This window comes from Vespa mandarinia, chromosome 10 (genome assembly GCF_050613455.1).
Source record: "Vespa mandarinia isolate Hongniang chromosome 10, ASM5061345v1, whole genome shotgun sequence".
NCBI lineage: Eukaryota > Metazoa > Arthropoda > Insecta > Hymenoptera > Vespidae > Vespa > Vespa mandarinia.
Window position 1 is genome coordinate 772,566 of NC_140819.1, and position 22,714 is coordinate 795,279.

At 32.4% G+C, this 22,714-nt stretch overlaps 2 protein-coding genes across 10 annotated transcripts in view; one reads left to right on the plus strand and one right to left on the minus strand.

Annotated features, from left to right (window-relative positions):
* Mical (Molecule interacting with CasL) overlaps positions 1-20,385 on the minus strand; it is a 29,998-nt gene extending 9,613 nt beyond the window's left edge. For 2 of the 9 annotated variants that reach the window (XM_035873420.2, XM_085659887.1), the window contains exons 1-19: positions 20,022-20,368; positions 8,193-8,540; positions 7,781-8,105; positions 6,993-7,351; positions 6,595-6,852; positions 6,209-6,411; positions 6,018-6,151; positions 5,664-5,911; positions 5,467-5,589; positions 5,157-5,387; positions 4,213-4,452; positions 3,331-3,472; positions 3,116-3,237; positions 2,844-3,047; positions 2,506-2,665; positions 2,253-2,413; positions 1,974-2,176; positions 1,729-1,910; positions 1,498-1,622 (exon numbers count right to left, since the gene is read on the minus strand). In XM_035873420.2, the coding sequence (XP_035729313.2) occupies positions 1,498-1,622; positions 1,729-1,910; positions 1,974-2,176; positions 2,253-2,413; positions 2,506-2,665; positions 2,844-3,047; positions 3,116-3,237; positions 3,331-3,472; positions 4,213-4,452; positions 5,157-5,387; positions 5,467-5,589; positions 5,664-5,911; positions 6,018-6,151; positions 6,209-6,411; positions 6,595-6,852; positions 6,993-7,351; positions 7,781-8,105; positions 8,193-8,492 (3,720 nt within the window). In that variant the 5' untranslated portion in view covers positions 8,493-8,540; positions 20,022-20,368. Of the gene's footprint in view, positions 1-1,497; positions 1,623-1,728; positions 1,911-1,973; positions 2,177-2,252; positions 2,414-2,505; positions 2,666-2,843; positions 3,048-3,115; positions 3,238-3,330; positions 3,473-4,212; positions 4,453-5,156; positions 5,388-5,466; positions 5,590-5,663; positions 5,912-6,017; positions 6,152-6,208; positions 6,412-6,594; positions 6,853-6,992; positions 7,352-7,780; positions 8,106-8,192; positions 8,541-9,333; positions 9,977-17,841; positions 19,988-20,021 lie in introns of those variants that run through there. The other 7 variants (XM_085659882.1, XR_004839059.2, XM_085659883.1 and 4 more) reach the window with 7 other exon arrangements.
* Positions 14,205-22,624, plus strand: Rab21 (RAS oncogene family member Rab21). The gene is made up of 6 exons (XM_035873436.2): positions 14,205-14,330; positions 21,138-21,196; positions 21,489-21,621; positions 21,893-22,060; positions 22,132-22,250; positions 22,314-22,624. The coding sequence occupies exons 1-6, from the start codon at positions 14,205-14,207 to the stop codon at positions 22,552-22,554; spliced, it is 846 nt and encodes a 281-aa protein (XP_035729329.2). The 3' UTR covers positions 22,555-22,624.
* The last annotated feature ends 90 nt before the right edge of the window (positions 22,625-22,714 follow it).

A 22,714-nucleotide genomic window follows, 5' to 3' on the forward strand; every position in this document is an offset into this window, starting at 1 on the left:
ATTTGTAAAAGATTTAAGAGAATCATTATTAGTAAGTATTTTTTCTATCTTTTCTATAATCGTTGATTGCAAATTTCTGTCATTAAAAAGACGATCTTCTACATCATGAAGTTCAGTTTGTTCACTAATTTGTGTGAATTCTTTAAGGTTGAGATGGTTTTCTGCATCACTGATTTCAGTTTGTTTATTAATTTGAGGGAATTTTTTAATGTTGAAATCTATATCATTGATTTCAGTTTCTTTATTAATTTGAGAGAATTCTTTAACATTAGTATTAATATCAAATTTATCTTCTTCTTTAACGTTTTTAATATTCACATTATTGTTTACTTTTGTATTTATTATAACAGAATTATTTGTTTGGTTTTTATTATTGTCATTCTTATGACTATTATTTTTCGTTATCTGAAAATATTTCATTATATTCTTTGTATCAACTTTATCTGATAATTTAGGTTTAATATCCAACATTTGATCATTTATATCAGCAATATTTTCATTGTGAACAGTTTTATCTATAATCTTTTTATCGAATTTCGTATTAGAATTAATATTGCCCTGAAAATATTTATTCATTTGAAATTGTGCATTTTCAACAGATAATGGCCGAAGTTCTGGTAATTTTGTTGCATGTTTCATTCTTCTTTGTTTTAAATCGTGTTTTAAATTATCAAAAGCAGTATTTTTATATTCAGATGTTGGACATTTAATTACTTCTATAGGTATTGTTAATTTTGTTGAATCGGCACAGAATTTTTCAAGTGGTATTTCACTTGTAGGAGAAGGTGATGTCACAGTAACTATTGGACATGTAGCATCTTCGGATGTATTTATAAACAATTTTAATGAATCAGATTTATTACTATTATCATCATTTATTTCTGTTTTAATTAAATCTTCATCAGCATCAATATTCATTAATGCATCTTGAAATATTTCTTTAATTGATTCGCCAATGGCAAACAATGAAGATGGTAATGATTGCCTATTTGGCTTAGGAGAAGAAGCAATTAAGTCTGGTAAGTTTTCATTATTACTTACAGAAATTTTATGAGTCGATTCTGTTGTACTTAAAGACTGACTCAGAGATTCATTTGAAAGATCTATAATTTTTGATTTATCTATAATAATAAGATCTGTATTTGTATTTTTCTCATTCATATCAATGTTATTACTACATAATACATTATCATCATTAATAAGATCTTTATCAATATTCATATGAGAATACATTGTCTGATTAGTTATATTTATACCATTATTAATTACACTTTTTTTAGTTGGCCCATCTACTTTTATGGAAGGTTGTACTGTATTAATATATTCAATTTTCTCAATATTACTTCCAATAATATCGTCTTTAGGAGATTCTATTTTATTACTTTTTATATTTGTTATGGAGGGCGATGTTATACTAGGGTCATGTATAAAAGTGGATTCAGGAAATATTAACAAATCTTGATTTACTGTACTTATAGAGTCTTGAAAAATTTTCACCTCTGTTTCTGAACCAGTATCTGTATCAGAACTCATTGGAGGAACTGGCAACCAGACCTCTTGTTTGCGTAATTCTCGAGCACGCGCATCATCTTCATCTTCTGTTGCAGTACTGCTTTCATCCTCTATATACAATTTAATAAAAATCTTGTTACATAGAATTTAAAAGAATATAATTAACTAGTTAACTTTTTTTTCGTAATAATAATCTCAATTATTTTATGATCATACCTTCACTGGTATATTCATCACTGGAGTCTTCATATTCATTACTTCCTGTATCAGATTGTCCGGCTGCATTTTGAGAATTGGAATAACGAAGTGTCCAATTTTTAGCTAATTCTAAAGTTCCCTCTGTGGTCAATGGCTGATCTATTGCTTCTTCAAAAACTTCATTATCGTCATCTGAATCACTGAGAATATAATACATTAAATAATAAATATAATATAATTGAAATCTTTCTTTATAGATTTACCTCATATCAGAAATATCATCGCTGGAGCCCATTTCCGCTGCAGAAGCACCAAAATTTCTATCCGTCCATTCGTCTTCGTCCATTTGACTGTGTGCTTCTTCCGTATCTGATACTCTTGCTAAATTTTCAAATTCAATTCTTTCTGGTGTTTGACCTCGATCAAGTAAGTCAAGTCCTACGACTCCTTCCGTTTGTATATTAATCTAAAGTAATTTGAAATATAAATATAAAATATGGTTCTAACATCATTATGTATAATCTGAATTATATAAGATTTACCTTCTCTGGAACTATTGTATTAGCAGATGTATTTGCTACATTTTCTTTATTTACTGTAGATTTCTTCTTTTCAATTCTACCTTTCATAGTTCCTGAAAGACCAAAGTGTTGTGTGCAATAGAAGCGTCCACCATTCTTTAATCTGTCATATGTATGATTTCCTACAATTTAAAAGCATTATATTTTAATATTAAATTTTCTGTTCACATCAATTACATATACTGCTTATTGAAAATGAAGAAATAATATTAACCTATTCTTAATGAAGTTGAACAATATTCACAACGGAAACAACCTCGATGAAAATATTTGCCTTCTGCACTCAACCTTTCCATAAGATAAACTCTCTTATTACAAAAATGACACATTTCTGAACCTCCTTGCGCAGGTAATGTAAGTGGCGTTTTAGTATTCTGAAAAATAAATTTAAATTATTAAACATAAACACAAAATGTCATAATTTGTACAAAATTGTTTATGTATTTCCTGAATACAGTCTGTCTAAAAATCTCTTATCTATAATATTAAATACATATAAAATATTTACACTTATATAAAAAGGACTATAAACTAATAAAATATAATATTTACCGATTTTTGCACCTTAGGTTCTGTATCCTGCGTTTTACTTGAAAATTGCTCAGCCATAGCTGAGACCTTATTGTGTCCAAGTACACTACCCTCTTTAATCTTCTTGTCAATACTTTTAAGGGTATTGTCAATTTCGGCATACTTACTATTTACGTCCTTTGGATCATGCCCCTTCTTCTCCATTTTAATTTGTCGAGCTAAAAACTGAATAAAGCATATAGATATCTGAAAAACATTAATTTTTAAATAATATAATATTATTTCTAGCCAACCTGTTCTCGACTCCATTTCGGCACTCGTTCTACTTTGTCATGTCGCACTCCATGGCCCATTTTATTTTCTTCTATCTTTCTTTCTATTTCTTTAATATTCCAATCGGTTTTTTCAATTTTGCCTTGAGGTATTATACATATAGTTATTATTTTAAAAATATATATTATTTTTAAAATATAAAATGTATAATATATAAAATTATAAAATAACAAACCAATAGCACGTAGAAGATCTCTCGGCTTTTTTTCTGGCAACCCAGAACCCTTTAATTTATGTTCAATATTTTTTATTCGTCCGGAAAATTCTTCATCTATTCCATACCTATGATGACTGGCATGTAACTTAGATTCTCTGTCCTGTGAAAAATATATAATACACAAGCTTAAATTAATAATACTAACATATTATTAAAGGCAAATAAAACAATAAAACAAAATACTAAAAACAAACCAAAATATAACAAATATGTAAGTAAAACAAAATATAAAAAAATGAAAATAATACATGCAACAAACAGAAATCTGGAGCTTTTCAAGCAATCATAAGAGCAAAGTTTATACATTATTGTAAATATAAATTGAGAATTTAGAAGCCAATTAGTATAAATCGCGCATACGACATTTATCTTAACAATAATAATGATAATATTATATCATCTGTATTTATATAATAAAGATTAAATTTAAAACATCTTATAAGTTATTATACTATTGTTAGACAAGTAATGTTTTCATTTCTTACGATTTTTAAGTACTGTATTAATTGGTTTCTAAATATTACTAACTTAATTCCTAACAATGCTCACACGTATGTAATATCATTACATGTTTTTATATGTATTAATTATTTTTAGCCTGTAGGAAAGACATTCATCTTTTATTTTCAAAGCAATCATTAAACACTTGTTTCATGGCATATTATCATTCCGTGTTTACTTGCGTAAGAAAGTTTGCACCATTGATAGTGGTTAGGAATTGATATTAAAATTTTATGATAAAGCAGTTGTAAGACAACACTTTAGAACCAAACACCAGAAAATTAACGTTTCTTTCAAAAACGTAAGAAATTTTCTCACATAACACAGTATCTAGCTTACTGGGTGCAAGATTTTCTGCTCCAGATCTTTCACTCTATCCTTGAAATCTGGAGCAGTCTGACGATATAAGAATATCGAGTAATCCTCAAAAGGCTCATCTCTTTCCCGTTTTGCATTTGCTTGCAACATCTGCATACTTTTGTAGAATTGTTGTGTTGCCATTTTTCGTAAGAATTGCCGCCTCTTCATATGTTCGACACGATTCTTTTCTATTTCATCGAGTCTTTTCAGCCTTTCCTCCTTCACATTAGTTTTTAAAATGTATAGTATGTGTTAACTTAATAAAAATAAACTACTAATTTTTGACAAACTGAATCTGTTTTCAATATTTTGTATTGTGTATTGCATATTATAATATGTGTGTGTGTATATATGTTTCAAATATATTCATGTTATTATTATTAAAAAATTAAACAAAATAATTATAAAAAAGAATTAAAAGAAGACCATCTTTTTTGCTGTGAAGCTCACTAAGATGTAAATATACTAAGCATATTTATCTCTCTGTTTTACATGCAAAGAAGCATATTTTACTATTGCTAATAATTACGTTTTTTCTTCCACAATATTTTCTACGCGTATTTTATAAATAAATTAAAATATTTCAGAAAATAGCAGTTGTATTGTTTCAATATATATACAAATATATATAAAAAGTTTGTATGTAACCGATAATCTTCAAACGTTCCATTCATATTTGGCAGATCATGCATGACAGTCAGAACGCAATAACCTCTTCCCGTAGCACAGTGACCGTAAGTCCAAGAATTATAAATAACGATATGAATAGCCCATGAAGTATTATATCTTCGAATTTCTGCCACCGTGACTATAAGAGCGTATAATAACTGTTTATAATAATAGCTCGCGTATTCTAATGTTATAACTAAAATCTTAAACATTTAAGCATAGCACTATTTGAATAATAAACATTTATCTCTTACCACTGTTGCACCAATCTTCTCCATACTTCGTCTTTTCCTAGACCGCCGGCTGATGGTATCACCTTTTTTATCTCCATGCTGTTGTATATTTTCACTTGATTGACGTAAACGTGAATGTCTTGTTCGCGTTGCACTTTCTTGTTTGACAATATGTCCAAGTAGTTGTGCTTTCTGTTCGGCCGTCAAATGGCTTAATATTAGATGCGATGATATTTCTTCATTGTCTAGTTCCTATAAATCATAAATGCAAACAAGACATAATATTAATGTTTAATTTAACTATAATAAAAATATTTTTAAATTTATGTACCAATTTAGGATGCTTTATATGGGGAATCTCTTTGCGAAAAACTTCGTATATTTGAGTCAAATAGGAAAACATAGCTAATTTATCAGGAACGTCGCATTGGGACATTTCTTCTCCGGTCATTATCTAAAAATAATATTAATATATAACATGAACATTATTAAAATAAATGACTAATCTTCCATTATCTAATAATTTACCGGAGATATGCCTAGTTCCTTTTCTAAAATATCAAAAGCAAGCTGATTATTTGTTGCTACTTCTGTTGTTTTTAAACTATAAAAATCAATTAAGTCAGGTCGATATCTATGGATAATGGCACAGATAGCCAAACCACTTTTGAAAGAAGCACCCATGTCTTCTATATGTACGCCTTCGTAAAGAGCAACCTGCTTTTGTAACCAACGAAGCAATACGTCCGGGTGCACTTGAGAGTCTGCTCTAAGATCTATAACAAATAGAAATGCTTATCCAATACCTGTATAAATAAGAGAATAATCTTATCTTCTAATTATGCATATTTAATAATAGGCAATCTTTAAATTTTATTTTACCACGACGTCGCCGTTTCTTAGGGATGTCAATTTCAGCTTGTACTGCTGGTTGTTTAATTATTTCTGGATCATCTGTATCCACCAAACTAAGCACTTGTGCAGGAGTAACCGAATGAGAATTCAAATTCGGATATCTATATAAAAAGAAAATCACGTTAAAATTACGTATAATGTAAAGTAAAAGCTTCTACCTTGTATGAGGATCTAAAGTGTATGCGGCATAATCCCTATTTAAATTTTCTGGAGTAGTCTGACCAAGAAGCCTATATATCGATTCTCGTTCAGCTATTACTTCTAACGGTGTCAGGGATGTACCCCATCCTTTTATCGCCCAGCAAGCATCAAGCGAACTAAGAAATCCTCTTGCACAACCAGATCCAGTTGGCCAAAATGGCTAAAACAATTATAAATAAAATAAATTTTATTTTAAGAAGGCTAAGATTTATGAAACATATAACATTGTTACTTTAATCTAAAATTTTGGAGAGTAAAGATATCAAAAAATAAGACTGATAACCAATGAAGTTTCTAATGGCAGAATTAATTCTTATTAGATTCTATTTAGCATAGACCATACCTCAAGAAGACTGTCGCCGACTAGAATCATGAGCAATCTATGCCCGTTGTGATGTAAAACACGACTTGCGTTTTCTGCAGCGTACATCGATGTAAAATCGAACATAGCCACATCCGGTTGACCGTAATGATTAACGGCGAATTCCATGTCCATCATTTGATACTCTGTCGAGAATTCAGCAGCTTCTCTCGCATACAACATCAATGCTTCTCGATCTACATTTTCCTTTGCTAAGAGTTTGGCAGTGTCAGCATGATCCTAAAAACGAAAAATTAATTTTAAATTTGGAATAAATATCGCTTCTTTCCTATAATATTGTTTCTTATAAATGGACGTAATTATGCAGTAAAGCCTTTTAATCGACAATAGTTTTGCTACAGATACTATGTGACTTTCACCTGAAGAATAACACCTTTATCGATCAAGCTATGTTTCTTGGCGGTCATGACGAAGTAGTGCGTATCGTCCTTGTAATAGACAATGTTCTCTAAATCGATACCCGTTTCTTGATACAATTCTTTGAAAAACTTTTGATTAAATATAAATGCGACACCACTGATCTCTTCAACTCGTGCTTCGGCTTCGGTTCTTTTATTTATAAAATTAGCTGTTATTGCAATAGCGAGTTTCCCACGAAACTCTTTGCGTTTAAAACCTTCGAGAGTATTTCTTTTTCCATCAGCACCAATAAGCACGTCGAATTCGTATTGCGATACAGGATGATCGGTAGGTGAGGTCTTAGCTCTCCATCCGATCTCTGTGAATCAAATAACAAAGAAACGAATTGAACTTTGGTAAAAGAAATCTAAAGAATTATCGAATTAATTATAGAATACACATAACAAAATATCAATTAGAAAAATATTCGTTCATCGACTTCGCATCGAACAAACATGTTGTTTCGACTGCATTCAGGCTTTTTTATATATTCTATATATACACACCTTCTGTTCATACGGTGTTAAAGCCAAGACTATCAGACATTTTCGAATAATAAATGCATTTTGATAATTTATAATCCTCCTTCGATTTGATAATTTCAATGAATTTATTAATTGTTACGAGTAAAGGCATTGTACACTTTATTATCTCTAACATATCAAACAAATCGTATACTTTGAAAAATACGATGTTTTAATATTTAGATTATAATAGGATCATGGCTCTAATCGAAGGAAGTACTTACTGGCTTCCTCTTGATTATCCGGTGGTGATATCAACGATTCGAAGCTGACGCTCTCATGGAACTCGACGCCGAGAATAAGGGCGACCTTGAGTAAGATGCACTGCAGCTGCCGTATGCTGATATGATCGATCGAGCCGGCACAGAATTTTCCAAAGAACTTCTTCGCGCCTAATCCACGAAGATCTTGAATGACGAAGGGCCAAAGATGTAAGACGTTGTTTCTAGACATGCGGTCTCTTTTTTCAACGACCACAACTTTTGCACCTAACAGTTGTGCCTCTATCGCGGATCGAAGTCCGCAAGGGCCACCTCCTATAATCAAAACCTGCAAACGAAAGTTAATTCTCTTTAATAATTATCCTTTGAAAAGAACAAATATCGTTTGTCAATGTTAGCAGACGAGTTAACTCACCCTCGTATTGGGACATGCCTTTCCGCGATTGTAGCACTTGTGATTAGCCCTTTGATCGAATTTCTTCCACAAGGCTTGCGCCTTCCACGATCGCAGTTTCGACTTCAATTTTGGATAAAATTGATTTATCGTGTTCGGCTTGATCTTGAGCAACTCACAAAGATGTCGATAATGGCCAAGTATGGACTTAAGGGTGGTGGCATTGCAAAATTGATCGAAGACCTCGCTAGCTATAGCCGCCTCCGGTGAATTTGCCGTTGTTTGATATTTCTTACCCGATTGCTGTTGTTGCTGATCCATTGTGTTACACCTGGACTCTTACCGATAACGTAGTCGATGTATCATTACCTATGGCGAAGCGAACGTTCGCGGTTATGTAACTTCCACCTTCTGAGAGATCCGATCGCGTGAAATTGAGAAGAATAAGTGGGAAGAACTAGCTAGACGATCAGTTTAGCAAAATGGTATCCGCAAAACAGAATTTATGTTACCAAGTTGTTTTTCGCATACGTATTCTATATACATTATAACCGCATGTAGAATTATACAGTCGGTTACGTAGATATTCCGAGAATTTTTGAAATAAAATATAAATAAAATTATGCAGACATGAAAGAAGTTATTTATCGTAAAGTGTGACAAAGTTTTTCTTCTCCTATTTCATGTGCAAATCACTGATCTCTGTGCATTTCTATGTGCAAAATTCTATGTGCATTCTAATGTGCATAGATATAACTACGAAAAATGCGATCATTCGTACCACACTGTACAACCCTAATGTAATAATATTGTATTTGCTATTGTTACTAGTCTCACTAATTTTCTGTAATATCAAAAACGACCAATAAATTTAAAATTATTTTAAGATTTATTAGCTCGTAACGAGGATAATCAGAAGATACAGGATCAGCAACCTAGATTCGAGTTTTGCGTTAATAGCTAACTCTTTTCGGCACGTCAACTTATATAGAAATGTAAGTATAGAATGTATGTAAATTTGGTGTTATATACAAAAGGAGAGTGCAAATGTTTATTAACACACTGCTCAATGTTAATATCTTGTATGCTCGTAACACATCGGAACGACTTCCGCATGTGATGAAAAGAATCGGATAAAATAGAAACTAGGAGTAATATTTACAAGAAGTATAAACAGCCAAGCGAATTGTGAAATCCGTTAAAGCGAGCAAAAACATGCATTAAACATTCGAGTTTTAATTAGTTTTAATCGCAATATCGTGTACAACCCGTAACATTTACTTCATGATCACATCATAACCATCGATCTTATTTTCTCTCCTTTCTTCTCTAGTAGATTTTTATGTTAAAGGAAGTAAGGAAGCACTCTTCGTGCTTCTGGATTCCGAATAAAATTACGAAACACGAACAAGAAGTCATACGTGACAGAGGCTAACGCACACGAAACTATGAAATACAAGGGCCCATCGATTTTTCATTATCTAAGATATAACAGTCGCGAGTGTCGAGACTCAAGTAGATGCTAGCAAATAGTAAACTACATATATCATCTTTTCCTCGATCACAGAACGACGACAATCATCGTAAACGAAGGTCACGATCTTTGATAATGTCTTAAGGACAATCATTTTAATCTTATTTTGTTGACATGATCGTGTTCTATGTCTTTTTATTGACTCATATTTGTGATAATGATTCTTTCTCCTTCTTATATATATGTTTTTATACATTTTGGTTGCTCTAAAAGTTTCTTTTGCTATCTGCAACTTTTCAACAAACAAAACTTTTTCTTTTGCTACTTTATCTGGTAGTGTTTAAAAACGAAAGGGGCAAAATAAAAAAGAAACTTTGATACGCATACTTATATGGACATTAGTATGTTTTGTTGTAGTTATTTCCGATGAATATTTTTTAACAATGGATATAAGCAGTATAATTCCGATTAGATATCGATCACAGTAACGATGATCATTTAAAGTTTATCGGCATACAATTTACTGTAAGTTTTTATTATTTATCATGAGATAGATAGAGAAACTGTCAACGAAGCGATCGATCCGAATACTAAATACTAAGCGCAACTGAGAACAATTTGAAGTAGGTAAACAGATTACTAGGTTATCTATTAGAAGCTATACGAAACGAATGAAAATTGAGCAATCAACATGTCACTGCAGTGTCCTTTCGTTAAATGTTATTTTGGTACTGTAGTTAATGTAATGGTATCGCCGTAGTAATCCAGCTTTATCCAATGATGGTGTAGAACAGTCTGTTCTCGTAAAATCGTATATACCTATACAAAAGAAGCCCATGTTCGATGATGTTACAAAAGTAATAATGACATACTTTTATCTGCTTCCATTTAAGGTAATCCCTATTAAATCACGTTATCGATAATAGATCGATATCGATACAAGCAGATGGTGTATATACGTAGTAAGAGTTTTATATCAAACAAAACTTATCTACTGATATGATAGTAGGCCAAGAAAAACGCTGATCCCAAGGGAGAAATCCTCTTTAGTCTATACACTTTTGTTTCCCCATTTGCTCGTGCATCTTCGATGTTCTATCGTCGCTAGAGCTTATCTACTTTATCTGAAATAAAGGCGATCGTAGAAAATGCGCTCTCAGAAGAGGGTAGCTTAACCGTACGCCTCTATAAATACGATGGTCGAGGAGATGGGCGAATGAACGGTCGAGATGCAATTCCTCGAGAAGAGAGAACTAGGGCGGCCGGTTCTTGGCGACCAATTTTATAACGATCGTGGGCGTTGAAAAGAAAAAAAAAAAAGGAAAAGAAAAAAGAAAATGTTGGCTGAAATGGACACGCTTGCTTGCGGGTGTTTTGAACGAACAAAGAAAGAGAATTGGCTTTCCGACAAATCTAGATTTTCCACCAATTTTCTTCTTCTCTAATACGTGTACACGTCTTTATTGCCACTTTCGAAAAAATTTAACTAAAAGGTTAAATCGTGGATTTAGAATCCAAGTCACGGTTTACTTACGTATGTACGTACGTATCTCGACCGTGCGACTTTTCTTTAGAATCGAAGGAGCGAAAAAAAAAGATATCATCGTATAACACGGTCACGATTCACGATTAAACTGGCCCTTTTCTCATGTTTTCACGTAGACGATAAAGATTTTTCGTGGGCGAACGAAAAAGTTCGTGGCTGAAACTGTTACAATGCGTGCACCGAGTAAAATCAATGTGATAAGAATAGCAAAGCGCGTTTGATCGAATGAACGCGCTCACGTGCTCGACAACGAGAATATGCAGGAGAATATCCACGTCGGAGAATGCACCTAAGTAGTGCTGAACATGCTTCGTTGTTGTATGCAAGCTACGAAAAGGGAAAGAGGAAAGGATGCAAAGGTCTTCAACCTACGCGTTGTCTGCTAGTCGTCTTCCGTTAATATCGTTAATGAGTGCATGCACAGCCGCCGTTGAGTTCATAAAGGCTCCTGCATATAAAAGAAAATATACCAGTTCTCACTCTCTTTTTCCCTTTTCTTCTGTCAAAGAAAACCACCCTGCGATAGGAAGATCAAAGGAATCTCGTGAAAAATTTCACAACCTTTTTAAAGACGTACTTTCCTAAATTTTTAATGTCCTGTGAGCATAATTTTGCAAAGTTGATTATTCTCCAAAAGAATTATCGTCGCACATGACTCCATCTTTGTCCAAATTTTCTAACAAATTATACTGTGAAAGAGAAAGTTTTCATTACGCTTCGTTACGACAAAAAAAAAAAAAAAAGAAAAAAAAAAGAAAAAAAAAAGAGAAGAAATGAACTCTCGCCAAACATAGTCAGGCTTCATATACTAACGAATCAAATGCAAGACGAAAATTAAGCGTACACTCTCCTGTTTTGATTAAAGTACCTCAAATAAAATTAAATCATTAATTAAACTTACTTAATTAAATCAGTAATGGCTATGTCATCCGCTTAATTTTAATGTTTGCATTTTAATAAGGAACATATCGTTCATAATCGATTAAGAACAGGTTTCCACGATTACTAATATCATAAGATGAGAAACTGCGTTTTTACGACGTAGATAAAAACTACATCTATCGTTTATATAGATTCTTATATTAAAATATATTTTTAGATTCTGCGCAAGAAAGTCGTTTGACTAGTTCGGAATAATAATATTACAACGAGGTCCAAGAACTCCTAACCCATTTTAAGATGAAAACAGTATGTGGGATGTAAAAATAGCACTTTCATATAAATAAAAACAATAAAGTGTGTTTAAATAAAGATTTTGTAGGTTCTTAAGCGAAAAATACCGTAGCTTATATTGTACAGATCGACGACTTCGTTGCCAAGAAAGGATGACGAATGAAGACGTAGGCGAGATCGCTGATGCAAGATCGATTAAATTAACTGGTATGCTTCCTTCGATACTTGATAACTAATATAAGATCATCATTCTATCATTATTTTTTATAGTATCGTAAGATCAATTAACACAACAAAATGTATCGTAAAAAAATATTTCCTGACTTCTATTCATCGTTCACCATTCGAAGGAAATTATACCTATTTTTGTTGAAAATTGAAGAAGATAACAAGATTAAATATTAATATATATGCTGTAACAAAAATTCTGATAAATATAAATGTGATAAATACAAACAAGATTCTATTTCCTAGGTATCAACGGAGTATATCATCTAATACAATACTTATTTCTACTTGAATATCTTTTTTCTAAGTATAGGATAACAAACAAGGGATCCTTATCAAACAATAATTATATTCGTTGGCGTATCATCTAGTGATTCAATTTTTCAGAAAAAAGTATTAATGAAACACGTTTCATAGAGGAAATGTGTATTCTGACTCATAACATGACGCGAGAGAAAAAGAGAGAGAGAGAGAGAGAGAGAAAGAGAGAGAGAGAGAGAGAGAAAGAGAGAGAGAGAGAGAGAGAGAGAGAGAGAGAGAGAGAGAGAGAGAGAGAGAGAGATCAACGCGAATCACAATGCGCGATGTCGATTTTAATCAAAGTGATTAAGAATTTATCAAAGAGATTAAAGATAATAATACAGGAAATACGAGAATGAGAAGAAAATCTATTTTTCTGTCTCTCTATCTCTCTTTGTCTTTTCTCAATGTGACGTTATCAAGCAGACCTTGACTTTCCCTCCCAAAAATCTACATACATACATGTAATTTTCATATTAAAAAAAAAAAGATTCTAAATGCTACATCAGAGTCTCCCATTTCTTTTTTCAAGTTAATTGACACAATTTTACGAATAAGTGGGGAATAATAAAAAGAAAAACACGAAATTGCCAACGTAAACTCGGCTCGTTACGTTCAGCACGATGTTTTTCATGGAATTCCAATGGTGTCCTTTGATAGCAGATTTTTATCGTGTCGGACAACCAGTCATGGTGAAAAAAATGAAAAAATCTTGTATTTTAAGTGCTCTCCTTCTCTGTCTGACGCCACTCGTGCAGAGTTTCAAGCAGAACACTACGGAAATTCTGTTCGTCTCGACACCAAGTAATTACGACAATCCGCCATTTCTTATCTCTCCGCTTAACATATTCGTTAGGCATTGCGATTGCCAGACGCAATTAGAACAGCACGATCGTGCTGCAAATGAAGTAGGTGCATACGTGCACTTGACTGGCGCACATCGTTCCAACATAGTCGCGAAAGTGACTGTATTTTAAATGAAAATCAAAGATGAAGAACATCAAAAGATAATAGGGTAAAAGCTAACGAGCTATATATATTAAAAATGAAATGCGTGTCTTTCTCAACTTGGCCTTTAATACTTCAAGTATCAAGGTCGAATATTAATGTAAATACCATGAGCCGATCACATTCTCACGCTATTTCCTGTCTTTTATTTATCAAGATTATACGAATAAGCTCCTCCCCTTTAGACGTCTTCGTCATAATTAATAACGAACAACTTACATAAAAAAAAAAAGAAAAAGAAATATCTGTTAAATCCCAACAACAAATGCGTTGTCGTTACCTATCACATTATGGAACCTTAAGAATGGTATGTTCTTTGAACAGTATGAAATTTGCTCACTGGACAACCTCTAAATTATCTCTGAGAATTCGCGATCAGGTTTGTAAAGCCTTCTACGTCAAAAAGGACGCGAGACAGATGTCACCGTTGGTAAGAAGGCAGACACCCTATTTTGTTCGTCGTTATTCATTGCACCCACTGTAAAGGACGAGCAGGGTACAGTAGGCAGCACCCTTTATATGATATACCTATAGCTAGCCCTTCCGGCAGCATTACAGTTTCTTGATTTTCGTCGGTACTTCGCGTCGTCGGCAGCCACTATTGGTTCCCTTCCTCTTTTACTCGACCGAGGGGCGAATACAAATGGATCTCTTCTCTCGTTTATAGCGAGAAACGCAGTATATCCAACATCGAAATACAGCCCGTAAAAATATATGTAGAGAGAGATAAAGACGTATTACATAATTTCCCATAAATAAAACATAATCTTAACGCGTACTGAAAACAGTAAAAAAAAAGGAAGAAAAGAAAAAAATTATAGTAAAAAGGGCAATATTTAAAAAATGAGTTAAAATCAATCGGAAATCTAACTAATGACTAGCTAAGAAAAAGGTGGAATACCATTTAATGGAAAATTACAGGCGTACTCGTAGGAGTACTGTGCGGGATATCTATCTAACGTCGAAGAAAGAACAAACGATTTGCATATAATCGGAAATAAGTGGGAGCATGAGAAAGAAAAAGACAAGGCAAGAATAATGCTGACAGAAAAGGAGAAGACAGACTACACTATCGGTAGGCCAATTCATAGCGAACGATAACATCTAGCCGGCACAATATGGACACCATGATAACACTTATCGCTTAGAACTGTTTCATGTATCGTATCTCTCAGCAGGTATATTGCATCGAGATAGAAAGAACTTAACAAAGGATCATCTTATAGAGACAAGATGCGTTTTATCATGTACAGAAAGAGAAAAAAAAAATAGAAAATGTAGCTTTTTAAAAACATTACTAACCTTGAGATCCTAACGAAAACGAAAGTTCAAAAGAGACTACGAAGACTCGTCATTATATGGCCACACAAACGAGCGATCAAATGTCTCGTGATTAACTCATGCTTTCTTTATCGAGACATTATCGTCTAGGAAGTGCAATTTTTTAGCCGAAACATTTGATAAAGAGAAAGAAAAAAAGAGAAAAATAGAGACCACCTGAATTAGTTTTCTAAAGCGCCTTGAATTACACTTAAAGACGATTTCTTCGCTTACCAACGTGTGACAGTTCTAACTATGGAAGGATTCGTCATAGCCCTAACGCGAAGACCTACGCTAAAAATACGCTCGATGTATTGCGAGATAGAGATAGAAAGAGACAGACAGACAGACAGATAGAGAGAGATAGAGAAAAAGAGAGAGAGAGAGAGAGAGAGAGAGAGAAAGAGAGAGAGAGAGAGAGAGAGAGAGAGAGAGAGAGAGAGAGAGAGAGAGACAAATTCGAAATCGCTATTGGTGTTCAGAAAGTCGATTCGATTTTCAATCGAGTCTCCTTAGCAACGCAAACGATAGGAAGAAAGTGAGAGGTTGCCGTTTCTGCTATTGCTGCATCGTTCGAATTAGGCATATCGCCACCCCACGCGGTTTAAAACCCGAAGGTAGAATTGTCAGACACCGGGATGACGCATCTCGAAAATCATCTACTTTAAAATGAAAATCGAATTTACAAGGATCTTTGATCCAACATGTTCTCGTTGTCTTCACAATAATGACGTCCGTGTGAGACAGTGGGGAGAAAGGGTTTAAGTTCTTCTAATCATGAATTAACAAAATAAATTTGCCTGAAAGAGAGAAAGAGAGAAGAGAGAAAAAGAAAACCTTATAAAGGGTTTAGAAACTAAATTACATTTTATTGTTATGGAGGAAAAGAAAGGATTTGCGTGTGATTTTACATTGGAAAACAGGGAATTACAAATGGAGGTCGAATTATCGTAATGCCGATTCCAACGATATACATATACACGACCATCGCAATAATGTCTAATGCATATAAGATTAAAACTATTAATCGCAGCTGCAAAATTATGTCCTTGGAAATGAAAGATTCCTACTGTTTTATTTGTCGACAATTTATCGACAATTGTTGACAATCTTTGCACTTATCTTCAGATCTTAACACTATTCGTTATTCGAAGTCGTGATTAATCGAATTGGATAGGAGAAGAAAAAAAGAAAAGAGTTTTACAAGAATGCACAAAATTATATTTACTTTTTGATTTATATATAAAGAATGTGTAAAAAGAAATACAATAACCTGTTACACGTTCAAGAATAGAAAGTTAATGGATATTTTTAAAATCTATTTTAGTACTACTTTTAATGATGATAAAGCAACATTCGTAACGTGTTAATTTCTTTTTATACGATACGTATGTATAAGCGTGCATATATTATAAACACATAGATATGCACATAGAGTAACAGTTCAAAAACGCAAGAACAAAAATTTCCATTAAAAGTTAATGAAGAATAATAATAAGAAAGAAACGATAAGTGACGGGCAATCTATAGAAGGTAACGCAGTTGAACGAAAAGAAAATGGCGACGAACAGTAAGAAGACAAATACAGAAGTTAGTACGAAAGAAAGAACGAATCCAATCGGTGACTCTAATAGCGACTAGAAATACGAGACAATTGAAAGAGTAAAAATAGTAGAGAAATCTCTTCGGCTCTTCCTGCACTCTAAACTATGCTTTAACTAGCGTTCCCCACTGACACGTGGTTATTGCGAAGAATTTCTCTCCTAACATTTTACTACGATCGATTAAATGCGGAACATGATTCACTAAACGTTTTCCTCGACGTGACGTAATGCGTCTTTTTTCTATCCAAGTAACGATTCCTTCCAAAGCTAGACTTTGTCTAAAAGAAAAGAAAAAACGCTATCCATAATGGAATAAAAAATAATCTCAAACAAAATCATTGTACACTTATTAGTCCTTTATATAATAATAAATATATAATAATAATGATAATACTATATATATATATATATATGTATGTATATACAAATATATATGAATGACAATACTATGACCAATCCATATCCACATTAGCCTAATCATTTATTTATTAATTTCCACTTTAATTACAATAGTCCACTTTCTATTGAACCGCTTATTTATATAGTAGATATTAAATAATTTAATGTCTCACATTCACAAGGACTCTTTGTTAACGAATTGGAGTCGTCCCCACAAATACCGTAAATGACCGGCACCTCGACACCCAAGAAAACAGCCATGAAATATAACAATAATAGTAATAATAATAATAATAATAATAATAATAATAATAATAATAATAATAATAATAATAATAAAAATAATAATAATAATAATAATAATAATAATAATAATAATAATAACAACAACAACAACAACAATAACAATAACAATAATAATAATAATAATAATAATAACAATAACAATAACAATAACAATAATAATAAGAAGAAGAAGAAGAAGAAAAAGAAGAAGAAGAAGAAGAAATAGAAGAAAGAAAAGTATATATAACAATGTTTTTTTTTAAATGGAAAAAAATAAGAAATAGTTAAAAAGAATCACGAAAAATACGTGACGAAGAAAAGAGATCTACTCACGCGAAACGTCGGCTCTTCGTAACTTCGATGCTAAACCACCACGGATGCTACTGTCGATTCACGGCATGCATTTCAATCATGTATCTAAATTCGATGCCTCTGCTCAAGAATCCCAATCGATTTATAAAGAGACGATCGAAGTTTATTCGAAACTACGCATCTATGTAACGTCTTTTAATACTCAGCGAGAAGAAATGCAAGGATGTGAGGATATAACTCGATTCGAATTCAATAAAATCAAGAGATAAGTAGTAGAAACGTTTAATGAAACAGACGTACTTTTATTCAAATGCCTAATATATTTTCTTTGAAAATCTAACGTTATTATCACATATTCTATTTGTTCTCTACTTTTCGAAAACAATCTCTTAAATTCGACAATCGCACGAATTAAAAATGTCGATGAATGACAAAGAAAACCGAGACAAATACTCAATGAGAAAATGCGTCAACGGTTAGTGCAATTAGATCTTTTATTTCTTTGTCGTCTGGCGCGAAGCGTAAACGGTGCACCACATCCGAACGAGCTTGAACAAGTGCGACGTACCTAGTCATCGTTGCAATTATTATTGCTATCATTCACGAATACCATCATTATTCTGCTTTCTAACAGACCGAATGAGTTTAAAACGGTCGGAGTGATGAACCCAACAGAAAAAAAAAATGAGAACGAGCGAACAAATAATACCGCGTGAAACGGAAAGATTAAAAACGTTAGATCATTTCAATGTATTATGGATAAATTGAGCATTATTAAGTGACGTCAAAAAAAGGCAAAAAGTTTCTGACTAGAATTTGGTTCTTTATAGAAAAATTGTTACTACTGTTCTAGATTTATGTACATTTGATGTGTTCCTATCTCGGTGAAGATGAAAGGGATCTTCTACATTTCTTTTTTCATATATTATTTAAAAGCGTTCGCAAGAAATACTAGATACGAATTTAACCGCTACACATATTGCATGTTATCCAGATCTAGGTTATCAAGAATGACCATTATAGAAACTATACGTAAGTCGGGTAATTTTAATTTCATTGATAAGTTTTAAGTTCATTTTCCTGTTCATATAAAAAAGAAAGCTTAATATATTGATCATTGAATCGATATAGTTCCAAACAACGCCCTTTCTTAACTATGTTACAAAATATATGTAGAGGCAGTTTCTTTATCTTTGTCCCCCACAAAGAGCAAAGCGTTTTAAAATATCGCACGCCCTGAAATCATCGAGTCTTGAAGCTTTTCGCAAAAACAAATCACATAATATATACTTTACCAAAAAAAAGTATACATCTAACGTATGCTATATTTCAAAATGGTTTGTTATCGGCAATATATCGGCGTTCATCTGAACGAAGATCGCGCCGAACTCGTAGTGATATGGTCAACGATATCTCGTCAGCTGACGACGGGCGAGATTATTCGTGATACGGCAAAGAACGAGAGTCAACGACATCGTCCGATGATTCGCAAACCATAACCAATCGGCGGCTTTTCAAATTTATTTTCGCGACACATTGTTCTTGTACGACAGAATACGATGAATTCACGACATGTTATCGGCCGTGACATTGACGTATCGTATACCTTTGTATCAGATCCACTCACAAATTCAGTTTCGGTTATGAAAAGCAAGAAATAAACAAACGTATGCACTCCAGGAAGACATGAGTATACAATATATATATATTTGCATAAAGCGAAAAGCTTTGTCAGAATCGATACCGACAGTCCTTTCTTTTCTCCAATCTGATTTTAAGGCGTATGCATACGAATGTATTCCGCAGCACGATGGAACTCGATGATCTCGTCGAAAGTGTCGACCGATAGGAAAGCCTCAGTATTTATAATTCTCCAAGTTTCTTTTTATCCGGGATACGAAATCTTTATCGAGATCAAGTCTTTATCTCGATAAAGATTTCAATGCAACAGTATAAAGTCTAAACTGAGATGTAAAACAAAAGATAGGGCCGATAATTTTCGTGCAGCGAATCGCAATAAAAAGGAAGCTGGACAAACTGTATGTGTGGAGAAATGTTCGAGAAGAGAAAGGAAGAAATAGAAAGAAAGAGATAGAGAGGTAGAGAACCAAATAAAAAAATTTTGAGGCCAACGAAAATAACAAAGAAATAAGAACGATAAAATGGAAAAAAGAGAATGTTCGAAAGATGCATATACGTACATGTCAAACGAAAGGCCGCAACATGCACTTCCAATTAAATATACGAGGGCCACACCAAGAGCGCGCGTGCCGTTTCTCGTTCTCATTACGTCAAACACACGCGTGTATACATTCGTGGCGCAAACCTGGTTAGCATTCATCACATACCGCAATCAAAATCTTTTCTTTCTTTTCCTACCACTCACATGACAGTTCATCGGTTCTCTACCTTTTTTACGACTAGTGAGGAGGAAACTTCCACCATCCATCCACCATTAACATCCCGCGGTTTCTCTCAGTTTCTCCGGACTGTGGCCTCGTTCCGCCGCACGGCCGCGCCACACTACGACGCGACTTTGAATGTCGTTTAATTTAGTGGAGGGATGAGAGAAATTTCATCCAAAATGATTTTACGACTTGCGCAGCGAGAGAAACCGCTCTTCGCGATTGGTAACGCGCCTAATATATCGCTATCCGAGCATACCTCCAATTGGTTGAAAAATCGGACACGTTGAAAACTGTGATTCAGTCCATAGTTTTCTCTCTTCTATTCCCGCGCAAATTTAAAATACTTTTCAATTCGATTAAAAAAATTGTTTTACGAAAAACAAAGATTTAATTAAATTTTTATGTTAGTAAGATACTAATTTTAATTTATATGATCTATCGATATGAAGTATAGCCGATGCAATTTCAATTAATATGTATTATATAATGTATCGCAACAAATCAATCGAAGAATTATTATATTGAAAAACAATGTACTTATGTTTATTTCAATTGTATATGATAAGGTTTAATATATAAAAAATTGTCCTAAGTTACATTGATTTATTATTTATAACAAAAAACTTGATTTACAACGAATTATAGATGAAAAATATGATCATTAATGAATGATAGAACAGAAAACAATTATCCAATCAAAATTGAATATACAAGATAAATATAAAAAATCGTGATAATATTTTCCATTATTTCAAACTTTACTTATTATACGTACAAGATATATATTTTTTGTTTTGTCTGTCTCTCTCCTCTTTTACATGCGCATGCACACATAATATATGTAGTTGCCATACTGTCACACAATTACAATATTAGACATACAAATTTGTCACACAATTACAATATTAGACATACAAATTTATCAAATTTTCGACTAGCGCATGCGACATATATCAGATTTCAAATGTGTGAGTATAGTATGTTACTATGTGTGTATATATATGTTTATTCTATCATTGTACGTAATATAGTGTAATATGTACGTGTATGTAGTTAAAAACAGCTGATGCTTTCATTTTGATGTTGTAAAGAAATAACTGTCTAACTATACAAGAAATAAATGTCACATTAAAGTAATCTTATATTAATATAACTAACATATGTATAGGTTCAACGTGAATGTTAATCCACATTGATCTCCGGTATATATGCACGTGTAATATCTTTTAACCGTATTAGTTATTTGCAAATTATGGCTAGTTCGATTAGTACTACTGCAAATGGATATAATTTCAAAGTGGTATTACTTGGTGAAGGATGTGTGGGCAAAACTTCAGTAGCATTACGATACGTCGAAGATAAATTTAATGACAAACATGTTACTACAGTACAAGTAAGTGATATAACTGTTATTTTTTTATATAACTTGATATTTCTATCGTATTACTTATATAACAATTGTTTTTTTTTTATATGTATAGTATAAAATTTATATTATTATATTAAGAAAATATATAATGATTTATCTAAATAAATTATTCAACATTATTCTATATATAAAGATTAGTTGATATAAATTATTTAAAATATGCTGTAATTAAATGTCATTTTAAATGTTTTACATAGAATTTATTTGAATCTTTGTTTTGTTATACTTTGTTTAGGCATCTTTTTTAAATAAGAAGTTAAATATAAATGGTAAAAGAGTAAATTTAGCAATATGGGATACTGCAGGACAGGAAAAGTTTCATGCATTAGGACCAATTTATTATAGAATGTCTAATGGTGCCATTTTAGTTTACGATATTACAGATGAAGATACTTTTCAAAAGGTATGCGTGAAAGTTTTATCAATATTTTTGTAATTATCAAATTATTTCTAATATCATTCTTATATATGTAGGTTAAAAATTGGGTAAAAGAACTTAAAAAAATGTTAGGCAGTGAAATTTCTTTAGCAATTGCTGGCAATAAAGTAGATCTTGAAAAGGAACGAAATGTTTCAATAGAAGAAGCAGAGGAGTAAGTAATTTTAAATTGTTTCAAGAAGTAAGTAGATGTACAAAATTAATTTTTCTTTACTAGATATGCCCAGCAAGTTGGTGCTATGCATTTTCATACATCTGCTAAACTAAATCAAAATATTGAACAGATGTTCTTAGACTTAACACGTAAAATGATACAACATGCTGATGAAGTAGAACAAAAGTCTTGCTTGCAAAGGACTAGCAGTACACGTCGTAATGTTGTGGTAGTTGAAGATGAATCTGAACAAAGTCGACCAGCAAAAAGTTCTTGTTGTGGCAGTTCTTCCCAAAATTTGTAAATGAATATCTTTATTTTTGGAAAAGCTTTAATTTCAAAAATAATTATATCTATAAATACATATGTATGTATAAATAAAATAATATATATATATATATATATATATATATATATATATATATAATGTATATAAAAAACATTAGCTTTTTGCCATATGTCAA

What these genes read in the sequence shown, in the direction of transcription:
- Rab21 (XM_035873436.2), top strand. Translation starts at nt 14,205, where the DNA reads ATGGTATGTTCTTTGAACAGTATGAAATTTGCTCACTGGACAACCTCT. An exon ending in AACATGTTACTACAGTACAA is followed by an intron (nt 21,622 to 21,892) that starts GTAAGTGATATA and finishes TACTTTGTTTAG; the next exon opens with GCATCTTTTTTAAATAAGAA. An exon ending in ATGAAGATACTTTTCAAAAG is followed by an intron (nt 22,061 to 22,131) that starts GTATGCGTGAAA and finishes TTATATATGTAG; the next exon opens with GTTAAAAATTGGGTAAAAGA.